Raw genomic sequence first — 21,068 nt, forward strand, 5'->3', positions numbered from 1 at the left:
GTGTCCGTTCTCTAAGCCTGCGGCAGGAGCGCTCAATCGCTGGAAAAGGACATCCGACGTGGTGAAGTAGAAAGTGGTGAAAAAGAGGACGGCAGACCCTCAATGAGATGGGCTGACACAGAGGCCCAAGCACAACAACAGTTGTGAGACAGGGCTGCACCGAGCAGTGGTTTTCACTGGTGAGCACACGGGTTGCAGTGAATCGGCACCAACTAGACAGTACCTAACAACCAAACTTCCAACTACAAAAGTGTCTCTCAGCCATTGCTTCAGTGAGGTTGCTCAAAAATAAAAGTGGCTTGTTTAGCACCCTGGCAGCACCAATGCTTTCAGCCTTTCCAAGCCCTTGTGGGCAGCCAGCCACTCAGGCACCTGAAGCCCCAGGCAGACCCCTTGACTTACTCTCATGGCCCCGCTCATTAATTTCTTCCTGGAGACTCAGAACACTGGTGAGGTTAATAATCCTTCTCCGGGGGACACAGGCGGCTGTCATTTCCCGTTGAGAATCATCTTCCACCATTTCTACATCAGAGTCTTCCCGCGGTCTCTTTCTGCAATGAAGACAAGAAAGTAGAGGATCATTATTTTTCTTTAAATTGTGTTTTCCCCCGAGTCACATTTTGTATATGGAGAAGGGCGCAACTCTTCTGTAGAGGCACATCTGCAGAAAGCTCACTGGTGGCCGGCCAGCAAGAGCAGCCTAGCCTCCTAAACACTGCTTTTTGATAACTCTCAGATCTCTGTAGCCGGCCATGCAGCTACATATTGGGGGACTATAAAGTCCAGCTACAAGTGAACCAACTTTGCCAGATCTCAGCCAGCCAGCCAGCCAGCCAACCTCCCTCCCTCCCTCCCTCCCTCCCTCCCTTCCTTCCTTCCTTCCTCCCATATAGCTAGCTATCCGACATTGTGATGTAACAACTACACAGAGCAACGAACAAGACAGAGAAGGTGCCTGCCCTCATGATGCTTAACTTTCAGTGTGTGTGTGTGTGTGTGTGTGTGTGTGTGTGTGTGTGTGTGTGTGTGACAACAAAGGCCACGTCCTGCAGTGACAAAGTGCTAGAAGAAAATAAAACAAGGGAATAGGAAGGGAGCTGGAGAGGTGGGAGGAGGGGAAACTAGACGAAATGGACAGTGAGGCCCTCTGGCAGGAGGCATCATTTCAGCTGAGACCTGAGGGAGAAGCAGCCAGAGGATGTCTAGACCCAGGGAACAGCTGGCGGCACAGCAGGAGGGCAGTTCGGTGGGTTTAGGAACAGCTCCAGGGCCTGTGTGGCTGTGAGCAAGAGGGAAGTTAGGGACGGGACGTGCTGCCTGCCAGGAGGGCAAAGTGAAGGGCTCAGTTCTATGCTGGGTGCAGTGGGAAGCTACCGGAAGGTTTTCAGCAAAGGAATGGCCCAGATTTCTAGTTTACAGCAATTCCTTTGGCAGCTGGAGGGTAAATCATTTGTGGATTTAGTTTCCCCAAGTGATGACCAGAAACACAAAGTTACCAGCTGTGCTATTCAGGACAATATGTGCGTTAATTATGTGAAGAACCTGGCACTGAGGGGCTACTCAACAAACAGTGGTTTTCTTTATTCTTCCTGCGGGTGGGATAGGGGAGGAGGGGCCAGGGATCCTTAGAGGTCATCTAGATAGACTGGTTCAGAAATAAGCAAACCAAAATACAGAGAAGTGAAGCAGCTCATCCAAGTTCAAAGGGCCAATGATTGCCAGGGAGTTGGTACTCGGCAACCAAGTAGGGGTACATACAACCTTGGGCAAATGCCTTGACCCTGAGCTCCAGGGCAGTACTTGTCTACACTGAGGCAAGAATAGCCGCCCTACACATTTCAGGGAGATAGGGTCTGTAGAGCACTTTCAGCGCACACCCCGGGAATTCTCAAAGGTACACAGTGGTCTTTACTAGGGCTGTGCTGACGCCCTTTCTCCAGCAAGCATCCACCACCGGCTCACGTGCTAAACTGGATTGAGAACATGTGTTCCTTCTGAAAGATGCCCGAGCTACTTTGGCTGAATGAAAGAAAACCCCTGGGGTGGTGAGGCTTGCTTGCCTCTAGCTAAGTCTGGGGCTGTTTTAAGGCTTTAGCAAAAGGCTCGCTCTGCAGACTGTTTTCTGCTGTGTTTTCAACTAATGCTTCAAACTATGATATTAACCTGTTTCAAAAGACGCAACAGTGCACGGATTGCAAAGCCATAGTTAGGGACATAAGGTGCACAAGGCCACAGCACTGCCCGGACAGCAGAGGTGGCAGGGAGGTCAGGCAGAGGGACGACGGAAGGTGCCCGGACAGCAGAGGTGGCAGGGAGGTCAGGCAGAGGGACGACAGAAGGTGCCCGGACAGCAGAGGTGGCAGGGAGGTCAGGCAGAGGGAAGACGGAAGGTGCCCGGACAGCAGAGGTGGCAGGGAAGTCAGGCAGAGGGACGACGGAAGGGGCTCGTGAAAATTGAACATCAGAAAGTTATTAAAGAACAAGGGAGGCAAGTGGCACTTTCCCCAGAGGGCCATACCTGGCACTGCCTGGATTGGAAGTGGGCCCTCTTGTCTCTGACATTTCTGAAGTCCCCTGGGTGGTCTCCCCTTCCAAGCCCAGGTCCTTTGCAGCTGCTTCAGCAGGGGCTGGGAGTTCAGGCATCTCCTCATCCTGCTGTCCGCCAGAGCCACTGGGACTGTCTCTGCTGTCTTCTGGGGCCAGGACCTGGGGCTGGCTGGACAGAGCCTTGCTTACAGGCTGCAGAAAGGCATCAAGTTTTTGTTCCCGGGAATCTGTGCGAACCATCTGGTGAGCGTAAACTTTGTCACTTCCAGAAGTAGATGAGGTGGCCACACCCATTGTGGACTTCACTGCCTCCCCAGAGGCGCCAGCAAGTCCTGGTAGCAAAGTCTGTGGAAAAAAGAAGAAAGCTTGAAAGACTCAGAATATGAAGTGTAAAAAGGCTAGGTCCCAAAATGGAGCGTTAGAAACGAAAACTGAGGCCCACTCTGATTTTCATGATCCAAACCCTAACACTGCCATCAAGCTGATGCCGACTCACAGAGACCCAGTAGGACAAGACAGAACTGCCCTGTGATTTTCCGAGACTGCAAATCTTTACCGGAATAGAAAGCCCCGTCTTTCTCCTTGGGAGTGACTGGCGGTTTTGAACTGCTGACCTGGTAGTTAGCAGCTGAAGCGTAATCACTTTGCTAGCAGGGCTCCTAATTTTCATTGTGACTCTGATTATAGGAGCAATTCTGATTAAATTTTTGGAAACGATACTTGGCATTGAGGGACTTTGAATCAGAGAGCAGAGGAAAGTAGTGGAGAACTGCACACAGGCAAGAATCAGTGAGTCACCAAAAGTTGCATACCATAGGGAAACAATTCTTCCCATCTCCCTGTGCCTCCATCCAGCCGTGCAGGCCATCAGCTGCTGTGAACTGGTGAAATGGTCCAATAAATAGGATACTTCTCTAACCAACACAGTCCCTGCCTGTACAAAGAGGCAGACCCAAGCCTCCCTGAGGGGTCCATTTGAAGTCCCTCAGACCTTCCCCTCCCTGGACACTGTTAACTGCAAGCCTGTAACAAATGTCTACAGAAGGGCCACGGAATGGGGTCTGTCCTCACGCTCAGTCGCCCCCCTGCCTCCTGTGCATACCACAGCTCCAGCCTTGACACCAACACGGCAGATCTCCTAGGAAGTCAGATGAGGTCAGGTCAGGCTGTGGCCCGGCTGGTGCTGAGGCTGGCTGTGTGCTAGGGCGCAGGGCTCACTCACTGGCCGGAACCAAGAGCTCGAACACAAGGACCAATGTGAGGCTGGCAAGGGAGCAGGCGTGATTCATCCTGTTGTACACAGGGTCGTTATGGGTCGAACTGACTCGAAGGCACCTAGCCACAAACCACTGACCGCCAGGGGGCTGCAGGGAAGGCTTGCTCTCACAGCATCAAGGCGGACCTCCGTGGAGATCCAAAGAGTCACTGACTGACCACCTGGCCCAGCCGGTAGCTGCTGGCTGCTGGACTGATACAAACTCCTACAGCAGGTTCCACACAGAGGGGTCAGGAGGTGGGTCTAGGCCACTAGGGCTCTCAAACTCCTGGGCAGTGCCAGCTACCCCTCCTGATATGAAAGCAAGTCTGCCTGTGCTTCCCATGAGCCCCAGCTCTACAAAGCACGGAAGAAGCCTTGTGCAAAACTGGAGGGTAACGCCAGCCCTGAAGGGGTTTCCTGACCAAAATGACGTGACTGTAGAAGCAGAGAAGGAAAGGGAATGAGAACCAGAGATGACTGTGCTTCCTGGTGGACAGAGCATTTAGCACGGATCTTACCTGGGTGTTAGTGCCCCCTGGTGGTCACACAACAGCACGTTCACTAATGTGTTGGGAATGAGACAGTTGAAAACCAACAAGAGTTGGAACTTCTGAATCTAATTATACCCGAGAGGGAGAAGGAGCTATTACAGAGAAGGTAGGGAGATCATAGAAAAGGTCAAAGGCCCTGCATGCCTGAGAATTTTTTTTTGTGCAGAAAAGTAGTATGGGCAAAAACAGCAAATTCTGGGAAAACTGATAAAATTAACATCCTTGAAAATTCCAATGCTTCACGAAACATCACAAAACACCGTAAGTACGAGAAATAATGGTCCATTCAAATGAACATAATACAGGGACTGAAAGCATATCTAGTGTTTAAAGAGATGTTGCAGCAAAGAGGGACAATAATTAAAATGAGAAAGGCAACAGAAGGGCCCACCAAAAGATTTAATTAAGCTTGACAGAATTGGTGGATTAAAGAATAAGAGTTAAAATTGTAGGTGCTGAAGGGCAACAAGAACGGAGGCTAAAAAAGACTGAGTGCAATGAAATGGAATTACAGGGATAGATCTAATATATGCATTGTGAGAATTCCAGAAGGAGATAAGCTAAAGGGATAGAAAGAATATTTAATCCATCCAAGGGGGCTTCAAAAGTTTGTCAGAAAATGGAATCAAAATATTGAAATTTCTGAAGACCTCTTATAATGAAATATATGGATCTACACATTCAAGATGCTTAAAGGATCTCAGGCAGGATAAACCCAGAGAGTTACATCAAAACATATTATAGTAAGCCTTTAAAAATTAAAGAAAATCCTGCATGCAGTGAAAGGGAAGCAGTCACATACAAAAATTCCCATGAAAATGAAATGCCGATTTCTCTCAGAAACACTAGAAATTTCTCTCAGAAACACAGAAAGCAATGAAATGCTGTATTTAAAGGGATGAAAGAAATAATAGCAAAAACTGTCAACAAGAATACCACGCTCACCAAAACTATCCCTCAAGATTGAAAATCAAGGCCAAGCCCTTTGTCATGGGTCAATTAGGACTCACAGTGATGCTGAGGGAAGAGTAAACCTGCTCCCTAAGGTTTTCAGAGCTTTGTGGGAGGAGGTCGTCTCTTGTGTGGCGTGGCCAGGTGGTTAGAACTCACTGCTGACTGTGTGGTGAGCTGCCCAACATGTAACCAACTATGCCAGCAGGGTCCTTTCAGACAGGAAGATGAAATTAGGACATGTGCTGCCGAAGCAAGCATGATATGAAGATGAAATTACAATCTTCCTAGATAAACACCATCTGAGAGACTTTTCAACCACCACTCCAGCCCTATAACAATACCACTGGGGATTCTGCAGATGGAAGGGAAAAGACGCTAGAAAGTAATTCAAAGCAATACATAAAGAGAAATGCATGGAGAGACATGATAATGACATCATTCTTGATCATTTAAAATGTTTTGTCCCTGTTTTTATTAATTAAATTTTTTCTTGTATATCTTTCTTTAAATCATTTTATTAGGGACTCACACAACTCTTACCACAATCCATAATATATCAATTGTGTAAAGCACATTTGTACATTCATTGCCCATTTGTACATTTGTACATTCATCATTCCCAAAGCATCTGCTCTCCACTTAAGCCCCTGGCACCAGCTGTTTTGTTCCTGTTTTTTAAAAGAAGTGTACCCCAATAAAATGATTTATTAAATTTAAAAATTGTATAAAGAGCAACAACAAAATATGTGCTAATAACAACAAAAGAAGAAAGATCTCCTATTAGCAACCTAACTCAACAACTCCAAGAAATGGAAAGAAAAAAGCAAATTTAGCCTAGACCAACCAGAAGAAAGGAAATAAAGACCAGATCTTAAATAGAATAAAAAGCAGAAAAACAATAATCAAAGCCAGATGCTCTTTGAAGAGCTCAATAAAATTTAAAAGTCTTTGGTTAAACTGGCAAAAAAAAGAGACAAGATAGAAATAATTAAAATAAGAATTAAAGAGGAAATAATACAATTGACCTGCCTGAAACAGCTCTTAAGACAGGATATTTTGTATAGAAACTACTGGATACCTAGATGAGTTGGACAAATTCTCCTAAGTATGCAACTTAACCAAGTGGTCTGAAGAAGAAACAGAAGTCTCAACAGACCATCACAACAAGACAGTGATCAAAAACTTACCAACACCAACCAGATGTTTCTCTGGGAATTCTACCAAACATTTAGGAAAGAATTGACACAAATAATGTTTGAACCTGTCAAAAAAGATGGTTAAGGAAGCTTCTTGTTGGGTGCCAACAAGTTGGTTTCAACTCAGCCGGCCCTATAAACAGAAGACTGCTCAATCCTATGCCATCTTCACAACCGTTACTATGTTTGAGATCGCTGTTGTAGTCATTATGTCACTTTTACACCAACTCCTCACTTTACCAAGCACGATGTCTTTCTCCATGGATTGGTGTCTCCCAACATGTCCAAACAAAGCTCACGATTCTTGTTGCTGAGAAACACCTTCCTGGTCTGCTGGCCGTCCGGGGCAATGTTTCGTACTCTACGCCAACACCATAATTCAAAGGCCTCGGTTCTTCTTCAGGCAGCCTCACTCACTGTTCAGCTTTTAGTCATATGAAGAGATTACAAATACCATGGCTTTGGTCAGGGACACCTTAGTCTTCAGAGATGTCTGCTTTTTAATACTTCAATGAGGTATTTTTGTAGCATACTTGCCCAATACAAGATATTAATTTCTTGAATATACTTCCATGGATATTATAGATCCAACTAAAATTGAATCCTTGACAATTTCAATATTTCCTCCATTTATGTTGGTCCAGTTATCATGTATGGAAGTTTGTTTTCTTTATACTGAGACATAATCTATATTATAGGCTATAATCTTTGATTTTCATCAGTAAATGAATCAAGTCTTCTTCATTTGAGCAAGCAAGGTGAGTTCATTTGCCTATTGTGGTTCTCATTAAATCCTGATGCTGTGTTTTTCTTCACATAGTCTAGTAGATTCTCAAATTATTTGCTTAAAATACAAATTGATTATGATGGAAGGATACAACGCTGACATTTTGTTCTTTTCAAATGACTTCCTCTTAGTCTGCGTGCAGGTTCTGTATGAACACAATGAAGTATTATTGAATTCCCATTTTTTGTATTGTTCTCTACACTTAGCTATGATCCAAACAGCTGAATGGCTTTATATAGTCAAGACAGGTGAACATCTTTCTGGTATTCTCTGCTTTGAACCAAGATTCATCTTGTCCTCTTCTGAATCCATTTGAATTCTTAATTAATGAATGTAGTGCTGCAATGATTTCTGAATTATCATTAGCAAAATCTTACTGATACTGTTTGATGATTTCCATATTCTATTTGATCATCGTTTTCAGAATGAGTGTAAATATGGGTATTTCCTAATCAGATGGCAAAATTTCTTGGCACAGACAAGTGAGCAGCTCTAGTGGCATCAATTTGTTGAACTATTTCCATTGTTTTTCACCAACGCCTTCAGCGCAGTTTGGGCAGCTTCCTTCAGTAACATTCATTTTGGACCATATGCTACCTCCTGAAATCGCTGAAGGTAACCAATTCTTTTTGGTACAATGACTATGTATTCCTGGGCTGCTAGCAGCAAGATCAGCAGTTTGAACCCAACAGCCACTCCGTGTAAGGAAGATGAGACTTTTGGCTCTTCAAAGAGTCACAATCGTGAAACCCAGAGGGGCAGTTCGAATGCACTGTACGGCAGTGAGTTTACTTTCTGGCTTGGGGCCTTTCAATGATCCGCCCATGCAATCCTTCAATACTGCAGATCTGGACTTGAATTTTTTCTTCAGTCCTTCAGCTTGATAAATGCCAATTGTGTTCTGCTATTCTACTTTCTAACTATATATCTTTGCACATTCATTATAATATTCTGTCTTCTCAAGTCACCCTTTGAAATCTTTTGTTCACTTTTTTTACTTCAGGATTTCTTCCTTTCGTTTTAGCTATTCTATATTCAAGAATACGCTTCAGGGTCTCTTTTGACATCCATTTCGGTCTTTTTCTTCCCTTTTAAAATACCTTTTAGTTTCATCATGTCTCAGGTCTTTGATGCCACACTACTAGTTGTTTGGTCTTCATCAGTGTTCAGTGTGTCAAATCTATGCTTGAGATGGTCTCTAAATTCATGTAGAATATACTCATTTGTATTCACATGGATGTTTGAATTTTCTTCAGCTTCAACTTGAACTTGTAAACGAGCAATTGATGATCTGTTCCACCGTCAGCCCCTGGTCTTTGCCTGTCTTATGATATTGAGCTTTTTAATGACCTCTTTCCATACATGCAGTCAATGTAACTCCTGTATTATTCCATCCTACAAGGTCCACGTGTATACTTTTATTGTTGAAAAGGTAGTCGCAATGACTAAGTCTATGGTTTTGCAAAATTCTAATGTGGTCTCCAGTGATGTTTCTATCATCACCAAGGCCCTAATTTCTAACTGATTAGTCTTCTTTGCTACCAAGATGAATATTCCAATCATTAGTAATTATCCGCCTATCTTGATTGCATGTTTGATCAACTTCAAATAATAGTCAGATTAGCTGGTCTTCCTTCTAAGCATATGGGCATTTTCCTATAAGGAACAGCACAATACTTCAGGATAGATCTTGAAATGTACTTTTTTTTAAAAAATCATTTTATTGGGCGCTCGTATAACCCTTATCGCAATCCATACATCCATCTATTGTGTCAAGCACATTTGTACATTTGTTGTCATCCTCATGCTCAAAACATTTTCTTTCTACTTGAGCCCTTGGTATCAGCTCATTTTTTCCCTTCCCTCACTCACAAACCCTTGATAATTTATAAATTACTACCCCAGCAACGAGAAATTAGGGCAACAATTTCATTTACAATTAACCTTTAAGAGAACTAAATACTTAGGAAGAAATCTAGCCTGAAATGTGAAGGATTTATACAATGAGAACTATAAAATACTGCTGAAAAAAGTTGGGATCTGGAAACACAGGGAGTGTAGGACGATGAACCCCTCAGGACCAGTGGTGAGAGTGGCAACACCAGGAGGGAAGTGGGTATAGAAAGGGAAAACCGATCTCGGGGATCTACATGTAACCTCCTTTCTGGAGGATGGGCAACAGGAAGGTGGGTGAGGGGAGACGCTGGGCAGTGAAGATAAGATAAAATAATAATTTATAAATTATTAAGGGTTCGTGAGGGAGGGGGGAGCAAGAAGGGAGGGGGAGGGAAAAAAGGAAAATGAGCTGATTCCAGGAACCCAAGTGGAAGGCGAATTTTGAGAATGATGAGAGCAACGAATGTATAAGGGTGCTTTACTCAATTGATGTATGTATGGATTGTGATAGGAGTTGTATGAGCTCCAATAAAATGATTTATTAAAAAAAATACTGCTGAAAGATGAAAGGAAACTTAAATGGAAAGAAGTTCCTGGTTCACAGACTGAAGACAATATTGGCAAAATGTCAATATTATCCAAAGCGATCTACAGATTCAATATAATCATGAACAAAATTCCAACAGTCTTCATTATAGAAATAGAAAACCAACCCTTAGATCGATATAGAATGGCAAGAGGCCATGACTAGCTAAAGCATTGTAAAGAAAAGGACAAACTCGCATTTCCTGATTTTAAAATAACGAATACGGCGGCAATAATCAAAACACTCTAGTACTGGTATAGCAATAGACACGCAGATTAATGAAGTAGCATTGACAGTCCAGAAGTCAGGCCACGCTTCTGTGGTTACCTGGTTTTTGACAAAGTGCTACGTCCATTTAATGGGGATACAGAGTTTTTTCAATATGTGATGCCAAGAAAATTAGATTTCTACATGCAGATGAAACAAGGCACATGCCTCACAACACACAAAAATACATGTGAAATGAATCAAGGACCTAAACGTGCAAGCTAATCGCAACAAATTCTTGGAAGAAATGGTAGGCTGGCAGTCCTAGCTTTTAACAATGCTAGCATAATAACAAAAACACAAATAGCAAAAGACAAGATAAATGAGACCTCTTGGAAGTTAACAGCTTACTTCATTAAAACACTTTATCAAAAGAGTGCCGAGAGTGGTTACCAGAACTCTGATAGCTGACAAGAACCCAATAACCCAAACATACAGAAAACTCTGACAACAACAGACAACCCCGTCAAAAAATGGGCAAAAGACTGGAACAGGCATTTCACACAGAGGACATTCATATGGCCCTCAAACACAACGACGGAAGTCGGAGGAGACAAGGAAGCTTCCTCCCCTGAAGCCCACAAAGAGCATGGTCCTGCCAACCCTGTGAATTTGGGCTTGTAACCTCCAACACCGTAAGGGCTCATGTTCAGAATGGAATGTTCTTAGAAGCCACCCCCATGGTGGTACTTTGTCGTGGCAGCACTAGAAAACGGAGACAGAGAGGTTAATCACATAGCCAGGAGCCCAGGGATGTCTGCTGCTAGAGCTCCGCTCCTCTCACTCTGCCCGAGCTGCCCCAGGGCACTGCCCCTCCACTCTGCCCTGGGTCCACGGGATCAATTTCTTCCTGAATACCTACAGTGGAAGAGAATGCATTTTTAAAAAAAGCTTCTGAAGTTGTTTTTTTAAAGGTCCCGGGTAAAGGCAAAGTAAAGAGGACATCTTCTTCAGTCTCGTGACTGGGTCCTGAGAAACGGTTTAATACCTTCACAGTTAGGATCAAAGAAGGACACACTGCTCAGAGAAAGCTATCAGAGTAAAGAGCGTTCTAACGCTGCGGGCTGACACATGGCCCTCACTCTGATGGGGCACAGGCAGCAGGCTCACAGCAGGGAGGTAACCTCACCTGGGTGAAGTACATCCTGGAGGAGTTGGCGCCCAGGAGCTTGCTCTCAATGTGCTGCTGCACCCGCTCCAGGATGCTGTCTTCGTGCAGAAAGTGTACTTCATGCTTTGTGGGGTGCACATTCACGTCCACATTCTGGGGGCTGATTTCTAAACTGGCATGGGAGAAAATGTGAACGGCTTTAAATGGCAGTAGAAGCAGAATCAGCCCACACATAGGCATTAGTATGTGGTTGCCAGGAGACTTGGAAGGGCCACAGGACACAGTAGTCAAAACCTCAAGGTCAAGGCACAGTGATGAGATTCAAATGTTGGCTCTGCTACTAGGAGCTGTGTAGCTTTGGGCAAGTTATATTACCTTCCTCCATTTCCTTGCCCGTAGAGTTAATAGTGCTGCCTATCTCACAGTATGGCAGGATAAAATTCATGTAAAGTACTTGCAGTTACCTGGGAGATTCATTATCTCAGCTAATGCTATCATTTCAGAACTGGTGGAGTGTCTTATTATGTCACAAGATGCAATTTACTTCTCTGGATTCGTTTTCTAAACTCTAAAGGAAGGTAACCTTAAACCTGTCCCCTACTTACTTTTCTTACTTGGCTTATTGATACAAGGAGCAAGCAAAAAATATATGTGAGAGAACTTTATATCATTGGAATGTAATATGAAAGTTAATCAATTTGTTGTCTCTCAACTCTAGATCTATCTTTGAGGTAATGGAGCTAGGCAATGTGAAGCATTGTCAGTAGAGGAAGGACAGGTTCCTGAGAAGTGCGGGGTCTTCTGCAGCACCGCATCTCATTCCCTGTCACTTCTTCCGGAGCAGAGAAGTGGGGCACTTCATCCATCTCTCCACCACCCAGGGGGCCGCAGCCGTATCCTCAGGAGGCGAGGAAATGAAGAGTTATCTTCCTCGGGCGCTTGACCTCAGTTATAAGGGCAATGGTTGCTCCCTCTTAGGGGCTATTTCTGTCTCTTTCCCTCCCACTTGCAGTCTCCATACGTCCAATTCCTGGTTAATATTTCTTTACATGAAATGTCCTCTGTTCAAATGGCAGAATGTTTCGGCTATGTGATTAAAAGGGATTGAACAAGTAGTAATTTGACTATTAAATTATCTAGCAGAAAACAAGAGGGATTCAGCAATTGTACATTTAACCAATAAAATAATCTTAACCCTTAAAGCCTATTTTTACCCTTTATTTCAAAGCTAGAAAAATAAGTTAACTTTTGAACACAATGATTCCTTTCAGAAGGCAGAGGTTCCAGACTTGACATTTCAGTATATCACCCATGCCGTCTACAGCACACACGTCAGAGTGTCAGCTCATCCCACTGCAGTAAAAGCTAAGGGTGGTAAACGGACGTACTACTGGGTGAGCTAGAAACGATGAAATGAGACACCCCAGCCCCATAAACCAGTTCCTAGAATCTAAGTTTCTTTAGGGTAAGGGAACTTAACATTCTGTATTTCAAATACCTGCGAGGCCTGGTTGGTATTGATTGCCCCGCTTCTCAAATTTAGCTGATCAGTAGAATCACCTGCACACCTGGTAAAGCTACAGCTCCCCAGGCCGCTTCCCTTAGAAATTCTAATCCATCAGGTTGCAAGTGGTGCCCCCAGTGACTCCAATGATGGGCCAAGTTTGGGAAGCCTGGGTTTCGAGGAAACATGGAGCAGTCGACAGACGAAGGGCTCCAGAGAGCTGCATTTCCCGCGGGGAAGGAAAAGCACACCCCTGGAGTTGTTTCCGCTTCCCCAGTTGACTTGAAGAGCAGCCGTTACTGCTCAGAGGCTCCGGAGCACACCTGTGTCTCTAAACAGCTCCCAAGTTGCTGACTCTACTTGGTTGGATCCTGAAAGATGGAGACGCATCATTTACCTTTATAATGCCAACCCGGGGCCAGTACCTGGGAAGCCCTCAGCGAGGCTCTGCTAATGAGGGTCGAATGAGGAAAGCCAACACCATTGACCAGGGAGAAGGGACAGGACATCCCTGGTCTGCGGCATGCAGTGCTCATTCAGACCGAGGTGTCAACAGGTCCTTCTCCTTAGAAGAAAAGAGCCTGGAGGACCAGCCTTCGGCTCCTTGTGAGTCTCAGATGAAGAGTTCGGTGCTGTGTTACCTTAGATACAGGAATGGGTGTGTGTTTTTGGGCAAATATGCTGCATACACCGTTTCAATAGCTTTTCGCAAAGAAGTCGATTCTACCAGACGATCTGAAAAAGGAAAAAGAAAAGTGACTGGCTGAAAATGTCCGTCTTCTCTTACACAAGTAGCAGAAACACAGGCCAATACCCTCTGCTTCCAATAGCCTTTCCCCTGTATCAACTCAAGTTGATGACCTTTGCTGGGCACTGTGGGTATCATAAACTCACTCTCAGACTTCTCATTTTGCAAACATACATTGACTACTTCTCACATGTGCCAACTGCTGGGGGGATGAAACACTTGTAAATAGACTAATTACAACCCTATGTGGTAGGCACTATTAGAGATACCAGTGCCAAATAACGTGAGTTCAACAGTGGTCTCTCCAAATTGACTAGTGAAGCATTGAGTTTTGCAGTCCTGTGAGGCATTACAAAGGCCTGCAGGTGTGTTTACAGTCATTTAGGAAATGAGGCAAGCTTAGAGTGGGTGGGGAACAACAAGGGCTATAGGAGTGATCAGACAAAGGTTGCAGAAGATTTATTTTCAGAAAACACAGTTCTCCTCTCTCCCCCGACAGATCTGAGGCTCTCTGCTATCTCTGCGTGTCCCTGTAGCAAAGCCAGGTCAGATCCACTATTCCCAATGAGAAGAGTAGCGACAATGTCATCAACATGAAGACTATGATTCTTTGAATGACTGCCCCTGCAATGAGTGTCCCTGTATTTTGTGACACATATCCTGATCACATAGGCCCGGGGCAGGAAAGGGCACCCATCAAAAGGACAGCTGGATACATCTCTGGGAGAGGGGCGCGTCTGATCAGAGTACACAGGAACAAATGAAGAGGGAAGGAGAGAGAGTGGAACACATACTGGCCCAAGAAGTCCTGAGAACGATATTCCTGCCCAGAGCAGCTAATGCACAGAGAGGACCATAGGGCAGGCCCCCCCATGAGACATTACATCCCTCACTGACCCGCAGAGCTATGGGGACAACACTGGAGGCACAGTGATGGAACTGTGCCCCATCTGACCTCATTACACCACGCTAAGGGCATGCAACAGAGCAGCAAGGGAAGCAAAGCAATGAAGTCCCGGGAATATAAAAAATAGACTTTGGGGCCAGGGAATAGCATCCCATTAGACTCGACCAGAAAACACTCCTAGGTCAACAAATAGACCTGGAACTATTTATAGGCTTTTCTTTTGTTGTTGTTTTGCTCTGTCTTGTTTTTGTGCTTATTATTGTCTCTGCGTGTCTATCTAGATAAGATAGGTAGAATAAACAATCTGGAGGAGAAAACAACAGGATCGACAGTTCCGGTGGGGAAGGGGCACAAGCAGGTGGAGGGGGGGGGGAAGGGGACTGTCAACCAATCCAGGGACAAGGGAACAACAAGTGATCTAAAATCGATGGTGAGGAGGGTATAGGATGCCTGGTGGGTCTTGATCTACAGGGCAATGTAGCCCAGAAAAATTACTGAAACCCAAATAAAGGTTGAACATGATAGTAGGACAAGAGGAAAGTAAAAGGAAATAGAGGAAAGAACTAGGAAGCAAAGGGCATTTATAGTGGCCTAAATACAGGCATGTACATGTAAGTATAATTATATATAAGAATAGGGAATAAATCTATGTATATACATTTATATGTTAAATATTAAGGTAGCAGATGCACATTCGGCCTCTACTCAAGTACACCCTCAATACAAGAACACTTTGTTTGGACAATGTAAGATATGAAAATAATAATCTATAACTTATCAAGGGTTTCCAAGGGATGGCGGGCAGGGGAGGGAGGAGGAAGAAATGTGGAGCTGATATCAGGGGCTCAGGTGGGAAGAGAATGCTTTGAAAATGATGATGGCAGCATATGTGTAAATGTGCCTGACACACTAGATGAATACATGGATTGTAATAAGACAAGTAAGAGCAAAATGAGGAGCTGATACCAAGGGCTCAAGTAGAAAGAAAATGTTTTGAAAATGATAATGGCAATGTATGCTTGACACAATGGATGTATGTATGGATTGTGATAAGACCTGTACGACCCCCAATAAAATGACTTAAAAAAATAAAAAGCACAGCTGGAGCCCTCCCACTTGGACTCCTGAAGCCGGCCCAGGGCAGGGGAGCTCTCTGAGTGAGGCTGTCCAGCGTGTCTACTTAATATGCCTAAGAGCCTTACCTGGTTCTTGTAAAACATTATGCTGAGCAAAATAAATTAGCTGCCAAAGAGCGAGGACTAGATGATATATTGCTGACATCCATACCATATACACTCGAGTATAAGCCGAGGTATCTAATTTTACCACAAAAAAATGGGGGGTTTTTTTTCAGCATAAAAAATGTGTTGAAAAGCCCACAAGGAAGCAGCACACCAAAATGAGTGATCGTGAAGGGCAGAGGGGACCAGGTTTCAAATAACAAAGGCAGGGGGTGGGGGGAATCACATCACTGTGAATGAGGGGGAGTGCGTGGTGGGGACCCAATGCCCATCTGTAGACAGCTGGACATCCCTTGCAGAGGGGTAGTGGGGAGGAGTGAGTCACTCAGGGTTCAGTGTAGCAACAATGAAACTCAAAACCTTCCTCTAGTTCTTAAACGCTTCCTCCCCTCCCAATTATCATGATCCCAATTCTACCTTGCGGACCTGGTTAGGCCAGAGGATGCACAGCGGTGCAGTAGGGATCTGGAAACACAGGGAATCTAGGACGGATGAACCCCGCAGGACCAGCGGTGAGAGTGGCGATACAGGGAGGGAAGGGGATGTAAAAAGGGAGAACCGATCTTGGGGATCTATGTGTAACCTCCTCTCTGGGAGATGGGCAATGGGAAGGTGGATGAGGGGAAACGCTGGGCAGTATAAGATAAGATAAAATAATAATTTATAAACTATTAAGGGTTCAGGGGGGAGGGGGGAGCGGGAAAGGAGGGGGAAAGGGAAAAAAGGAAAACGAGCTGATTCTAGGAACCCAAGTGGAAGGCGAATCTTGAGAATGACGAGGGCAACGAATGTACAAGGGTGCTTTACTCAATTGATGTATGTATGGATTGTGATAAGAGTTGTATGAGCCCCAATAAAAAGAATTATTAAAATTTTTTAAATGTGTTGAAAAAACTTGGCTTGTACTTGAGTATATACGGTAAGTACCTAGGAAGAAAACAGATAATCAGTGATGACCAGGTGGGTGAGGCTCAGAAGGGGAACCGGAGCACGTTTGCTTAGTGGCGGTGGAGAAGTTGCAAACAGATTGTGATGCTGGTTGCACAACATAAGGAGTATACCCAATGCCCTGAAAGGGAATGTAGAAATGACTCCATCTCTGGAGAGGCTTGCGTGAGTTACTTTCCCCACCGGAAGCTTCAAAAGAAGCCTGGTCCCGCTTGGCTAGTGGGAACGTAGCACCGTGGCGAGATTGGCTGTGTGCTACAGCAGACCCCATGTGGTCAACAGCCCAACAGAAACCTGGACGTGGGCTTCCGGGATGGCTCTGACACCAATCTGTGCTCCTCTAATTCGGTTGTCCACACACGCTACAAAGCAGGACTCATTTATTCTTCTGGTTAGGTAAAAAGGAAAGAAATGAAACACATTTTCCTGTTTTGATTAATGCAAGCCTTGTCATGTGACAAGCTTAACATCTTCCTAATTAAAAAACCCACCCTGCTAACATAATGCATGCTGACAGAACATGTTAATAAAATGACCAGCTCTCTTCTCGGGGGTCCCATGATGCTCTGAAAAACTGCTGGGAAAGAAGCCTGATTTCAGACTTCCATAGCTGGTGATAACTACATGTAGAAAGGGAAACTACCCAATGGACAAAACAAAAGAAAACGGTAAAGTGATTATGAGTTGTTCCCAGCAATAAAGGTGTCTGATAACACTGGACAAGTGGAAAGACGAACCTGGTTTCTGGACAGAGAATGAAAAAGCAGGTTGGACGATGCTGGGATTGTTCGTTGTTGCCCAGCCATGACAGCTCTAAACCTTGTGATGTGCAACTAAGCCCAAGCAAGCAGGATGCAAAATAGTATGTACTTAATCAATATAAGTGGAAACCATGCAAGTAAAATGCCAGTAGAGAGAGAGACTGCCAGGGGATTTGAGAAAAACCCATGTTCACTTCCTCCCTGATTTCAGAAAAAGCTTTTATTCTTGAAAGAGAAAAATCTCAACTGGCTCAGTATTCAATTTCCTTACTAAGTCATGAAAAGCCCTGTACCCCCAGTAACTGTGTCTTGCTGGGCAAAGTCAACTCAGGGGCCTTTAACTAAGATGAGAGCAGGCCCTACCCAGGCCTGTTTCTACAGGTGCTCTGCCGGCAGGAGAGGCTGGTGTGCTGCCTCACAGGAGCCAGGAATACCCTCTCCTGGGATCCCTCCCCTCCAGAAGTCAACAGTGAGCACATCTCCGAGGGCAGGGCAGAGACTGCCTGAAAGGCAGGCCTCCTTATCAAGCCACACTTCCTCACGCCACACTGCACACGAGGTTTCCCTCGCTCCCACGTGGCTCCTTCTTACTTACGGTTGATGAAGAGTAAGAAGATGCATTTCTTCACCGAGTAGTTTGCATTGGAAATATAGCCATTCATTTTGAAGGCCAGCGTCTTGTCCTCACACCCAACTTCTATTAATTCTCTGAAAAATAAATAAACAAACAAACAAATAAATAATTCTCTGATGAGAAAAGACAACTTTTGAGACTTTTGAAAACAATGGGTAATTCAAATATTACATAAGCATCAGAGCTGGAAAATGAGGGCTCCTCCCTATAAACTAACTGTCAAATGAGAACCCCAGATACTTTCTTCATTGTGTTCTCCTGGGCTTGCCTATCCACTCACTCATCCATCCATCCATCCATTCATGCCCCATCCACCCATCCATCCATGCCCCATCCATCCATCTATCCATGGCCCCATCCATCCATCCATCCATCCATCCATGCCCCACCAACCCAGTCAGTGTGTTCAAGCACTGATGCTATTAGTCAGGCGCCTCATGAGTTATTGGGACATACTCGTGAATCTAAGCTGTATGGTGTTGTTTTATTGAGACTTGGATTATCTTAGTCCCCTAACCCAAATATAAAGTTTCAAGAACTCCTCTCTCCTCAGTTCTTTACGGTACTGGGAAGCAGCATAATGGGCTCTGCGGTGAGATTCCCCAGTGTGAGTTGATTGGGAAGGGGCAGCAAACAGGTGAAAAGGAAGCCCACAGACCAACCATATGCATCCCTGCTTCAGAGCCTCCTTGAGTGCTGGTCCTCTGCCTGGAAGCTCTACCTGCAAGCCACCTTCTGCTACTTCATCTCTCCGTATCCGTCACGTCACAGAGATGATACTCTCAAATAGACTATCCCCTTCTGTGACCCACTGAGGGATTCTCCCGTTTTGTCCTATATTTTTCCACTGATGCATCAGACACAATCTACTAATGCATGGCATAACTGATGAATCTTTCGAACTAGATGATGAGTTATTTGAGGGCAGAAATCATTTCTTCTTTGTTCACAACCATATTTCCATTACAGCAACCCTCCCCCCCACCAAAGAAAAACAAGAAACAAATCAATTCCTGACAAGTCATGGCTGACTCACAGCAATCCCGGAGGACAGAGTTGCCCTAAAGGTTTCCAATGCTGGACATCTTGACTGAAACAGACAGCCGCATCTTCCTCGCTTACACTAGTGGGCTCACTTTGACCTGCCAACAGCACTCCGACCACTGTGCCACGAGGGCTCTGACCATACAGCACCCTGCCTAGTGAAGAACACAGCCTCACTGTTTGCAGCCTGGATGGAGGGACCTTTCCATGCACTGCTGTGTGCAGTGGATCTAAGTGAAGGGCTTACAGTGTCCCCCGCCCCGGCCCCGCCCTGCCATACACGGAGTCACCAGCCCTTTCTTCCCACGGCGTGGCGTAAGAGGCTGGCATTCTGAAAGCACCTTCTAGAACATGTTCCAAGGAATTTCTCATTGCTAAGGATTTCATCACATGTCACTCCACTGCTTACTGAATTTAGTGGAAAAGGCCCTCAAGTCATGCTATAGGGTCAAGCCCTTCTTTTGCTTTGGGGACACAGTGAGAAAACAAAACAAACAAAAACCCACATAAGTAATCCATTAGCACTTTAAGAGAGAGAGAAGCACAAACTGGCTGTTCCCTAATTAGATATGCATTTGCTTAAGAATTAATACTATCTCCTTCAAAGCAGAAGTTGGATTCTAAGACTTTGGCTCTGCAGTTAAAGAGTTTTGGGAAATGGCAGCGGTGTAGGATGGCAAAATTCTAGCAGACTAGAAATATTTTGAGGAAAACACACACTGATGTATAGCCCCCAGCGCCTCTAAGAGATAACATGCACCTGGATCACAGGTTTCAATCAGGAGGTGTTGATTGTATAGGATAAAGACCCCATTAACAAGCATGACACATGACAATGAGCCTGCCTACAGGATTAAAGCAAACTCTTGAGGCAGGGACTATCTTGACAGATTCCAATAATGCAATGAAGTGGGAAACTGAGAAATGGAATGCAAAGTATTTTTTTAAACAACTTATTAGGGACTCATACAACTCTTATCACAGTCCATACATATACATACATCAATTGTATAAAGCAAAGTATTTTTTATGAACTTACCGACTAACGGCATTTCCAAAGATGGAGCGAATGTTGTCCACGGTTGTGGCATTGGACAGAGTTCTGACGTCAGCCACTGTCTCACCTTGCTGATGAACAGAAGAAAAGATACTATGGTTTACAATCTCATAGTTGTGACCAGCATATTATAACCTTATCTCCACTGACAAACTATAACGATGCCCTCACTTTTAAAATACTTTGCTGTGAATTGGGTGACGGCTCACAGAGCAGATCAGTTTTCCATTCAACAATATGCACACATTTTGTTTCATTTCATTGGCTGCAGTCCCACAATGTAGCATCGCTCTTCCCACATCCTCCCACTGTTACCCTTTCCAGTCTTCCTTTCCTACCCCTCCTGCCTTCGGAACTTTGGCCTTGAGTCCATGCTGCTCTTTAGATCTCAAAAGGTTGGCTATAAGAAGCTTGTACTCACCAGGTGCCCTGGTGGCGTTATGGGTTACGTACGCATTGTGCTGTTAACGCTAAGGTTAGCAGCTTACAAAAGATTTCCTCTCAGGAATCCCTGGGGGCAGTTCTGCTGTCCTACAGGCTGCCATGAGTTGGAATCCACCAGGCTGTGCATTTGGTTTGGGTCCCGCACTAGTGTTATTGTTCCTTTTATAGACCTGCCTATTGTTTGGCTGGAAATGGATGGGTGGAGCTGATGCCAGGGGCTTGGGTGGAGAGCGGATGTTTTGAGAATGATGAGGGCAATGAATGTACAAAAGTGCTTTATACAATTGATATATGTATGGATTGGGATAAGAGTTGTAGGAGCCCCTAATAAAACGATTAAAATTTTTTTTTTAAATGGACAGGTGGCTAAGGGCCATAATCTCGGGGTCCTGGCAGGCTCCATCTGACTAGTAAGCCTGATCTCTTACGATTTTGAGGGTTTTTTTTCCCCATTTTTCTCCCACTTTATCCAAGATGTTCTAACGGCTCCCTTTCGGCGCAGTTGGTCATGAGGTGCCATCTCATACGGAGGTAGAGGTCCCTGTACTTCATCAAGCCACTGGACTCGCGGTTTGCAAGCGTCTTCAATGTCCTTTACTCTTCTTTGCTCCAGATGAATAAAGATCA

General features: G+C 44.7%; 1 protein-coding gene across 1 annotated transcript in view; it reads right to left on the reverse strand.

Annotated features, from left to right (window-relative positions):
* MLH1 (mutL homolog 1) overlaps positions 1-21,068 on the reverse strand; it is a 57,597-nt gene that overhangs the window by 21,922 nt on the left and 14,607 nt on the right. The window contains exons 8-13 of the mRNA XM_075547075.1: positions 19,980-20,068; positions 17,858-17,970; positions 13,299-13,392; positions 11,172-11,325; positions 2,519-2,892; positions 403-551 (exon numbers count right to left, since the gene is read on the reverse strand). Coding sequence (XP_075403190.1) covers positions 403-551; positions 2,519-2,892; positions 11,172-11,325; positions 13,299-13,392; positions 17,858-17,970; positions 19,980-20,068 — 973 coding nt within the window. The remainder of the gene's footprint in view (positions 1-402; positions 552-2,518; positions 2,893-11,171; positions 11,326-13,298; positions 13,393-17,857; positions 17,971-19,979; positions 20,069-21,068) is intronic.

This window comes from Tenrec ecaudatus, chromosome 4, assembly GCF_050624435.1.
Source record: "Tenrec ecaudatus isolate mTenEca1 chromosome 4, mTenEca1.hap1, whole genome shotgun sequence".
Lineage (NCBI taxonomy): Eukaryota > Metazoa > Chordata > Mammalia > Afrosoricida > Tenrecidae > Tenrec > Tenrec ecaudatus.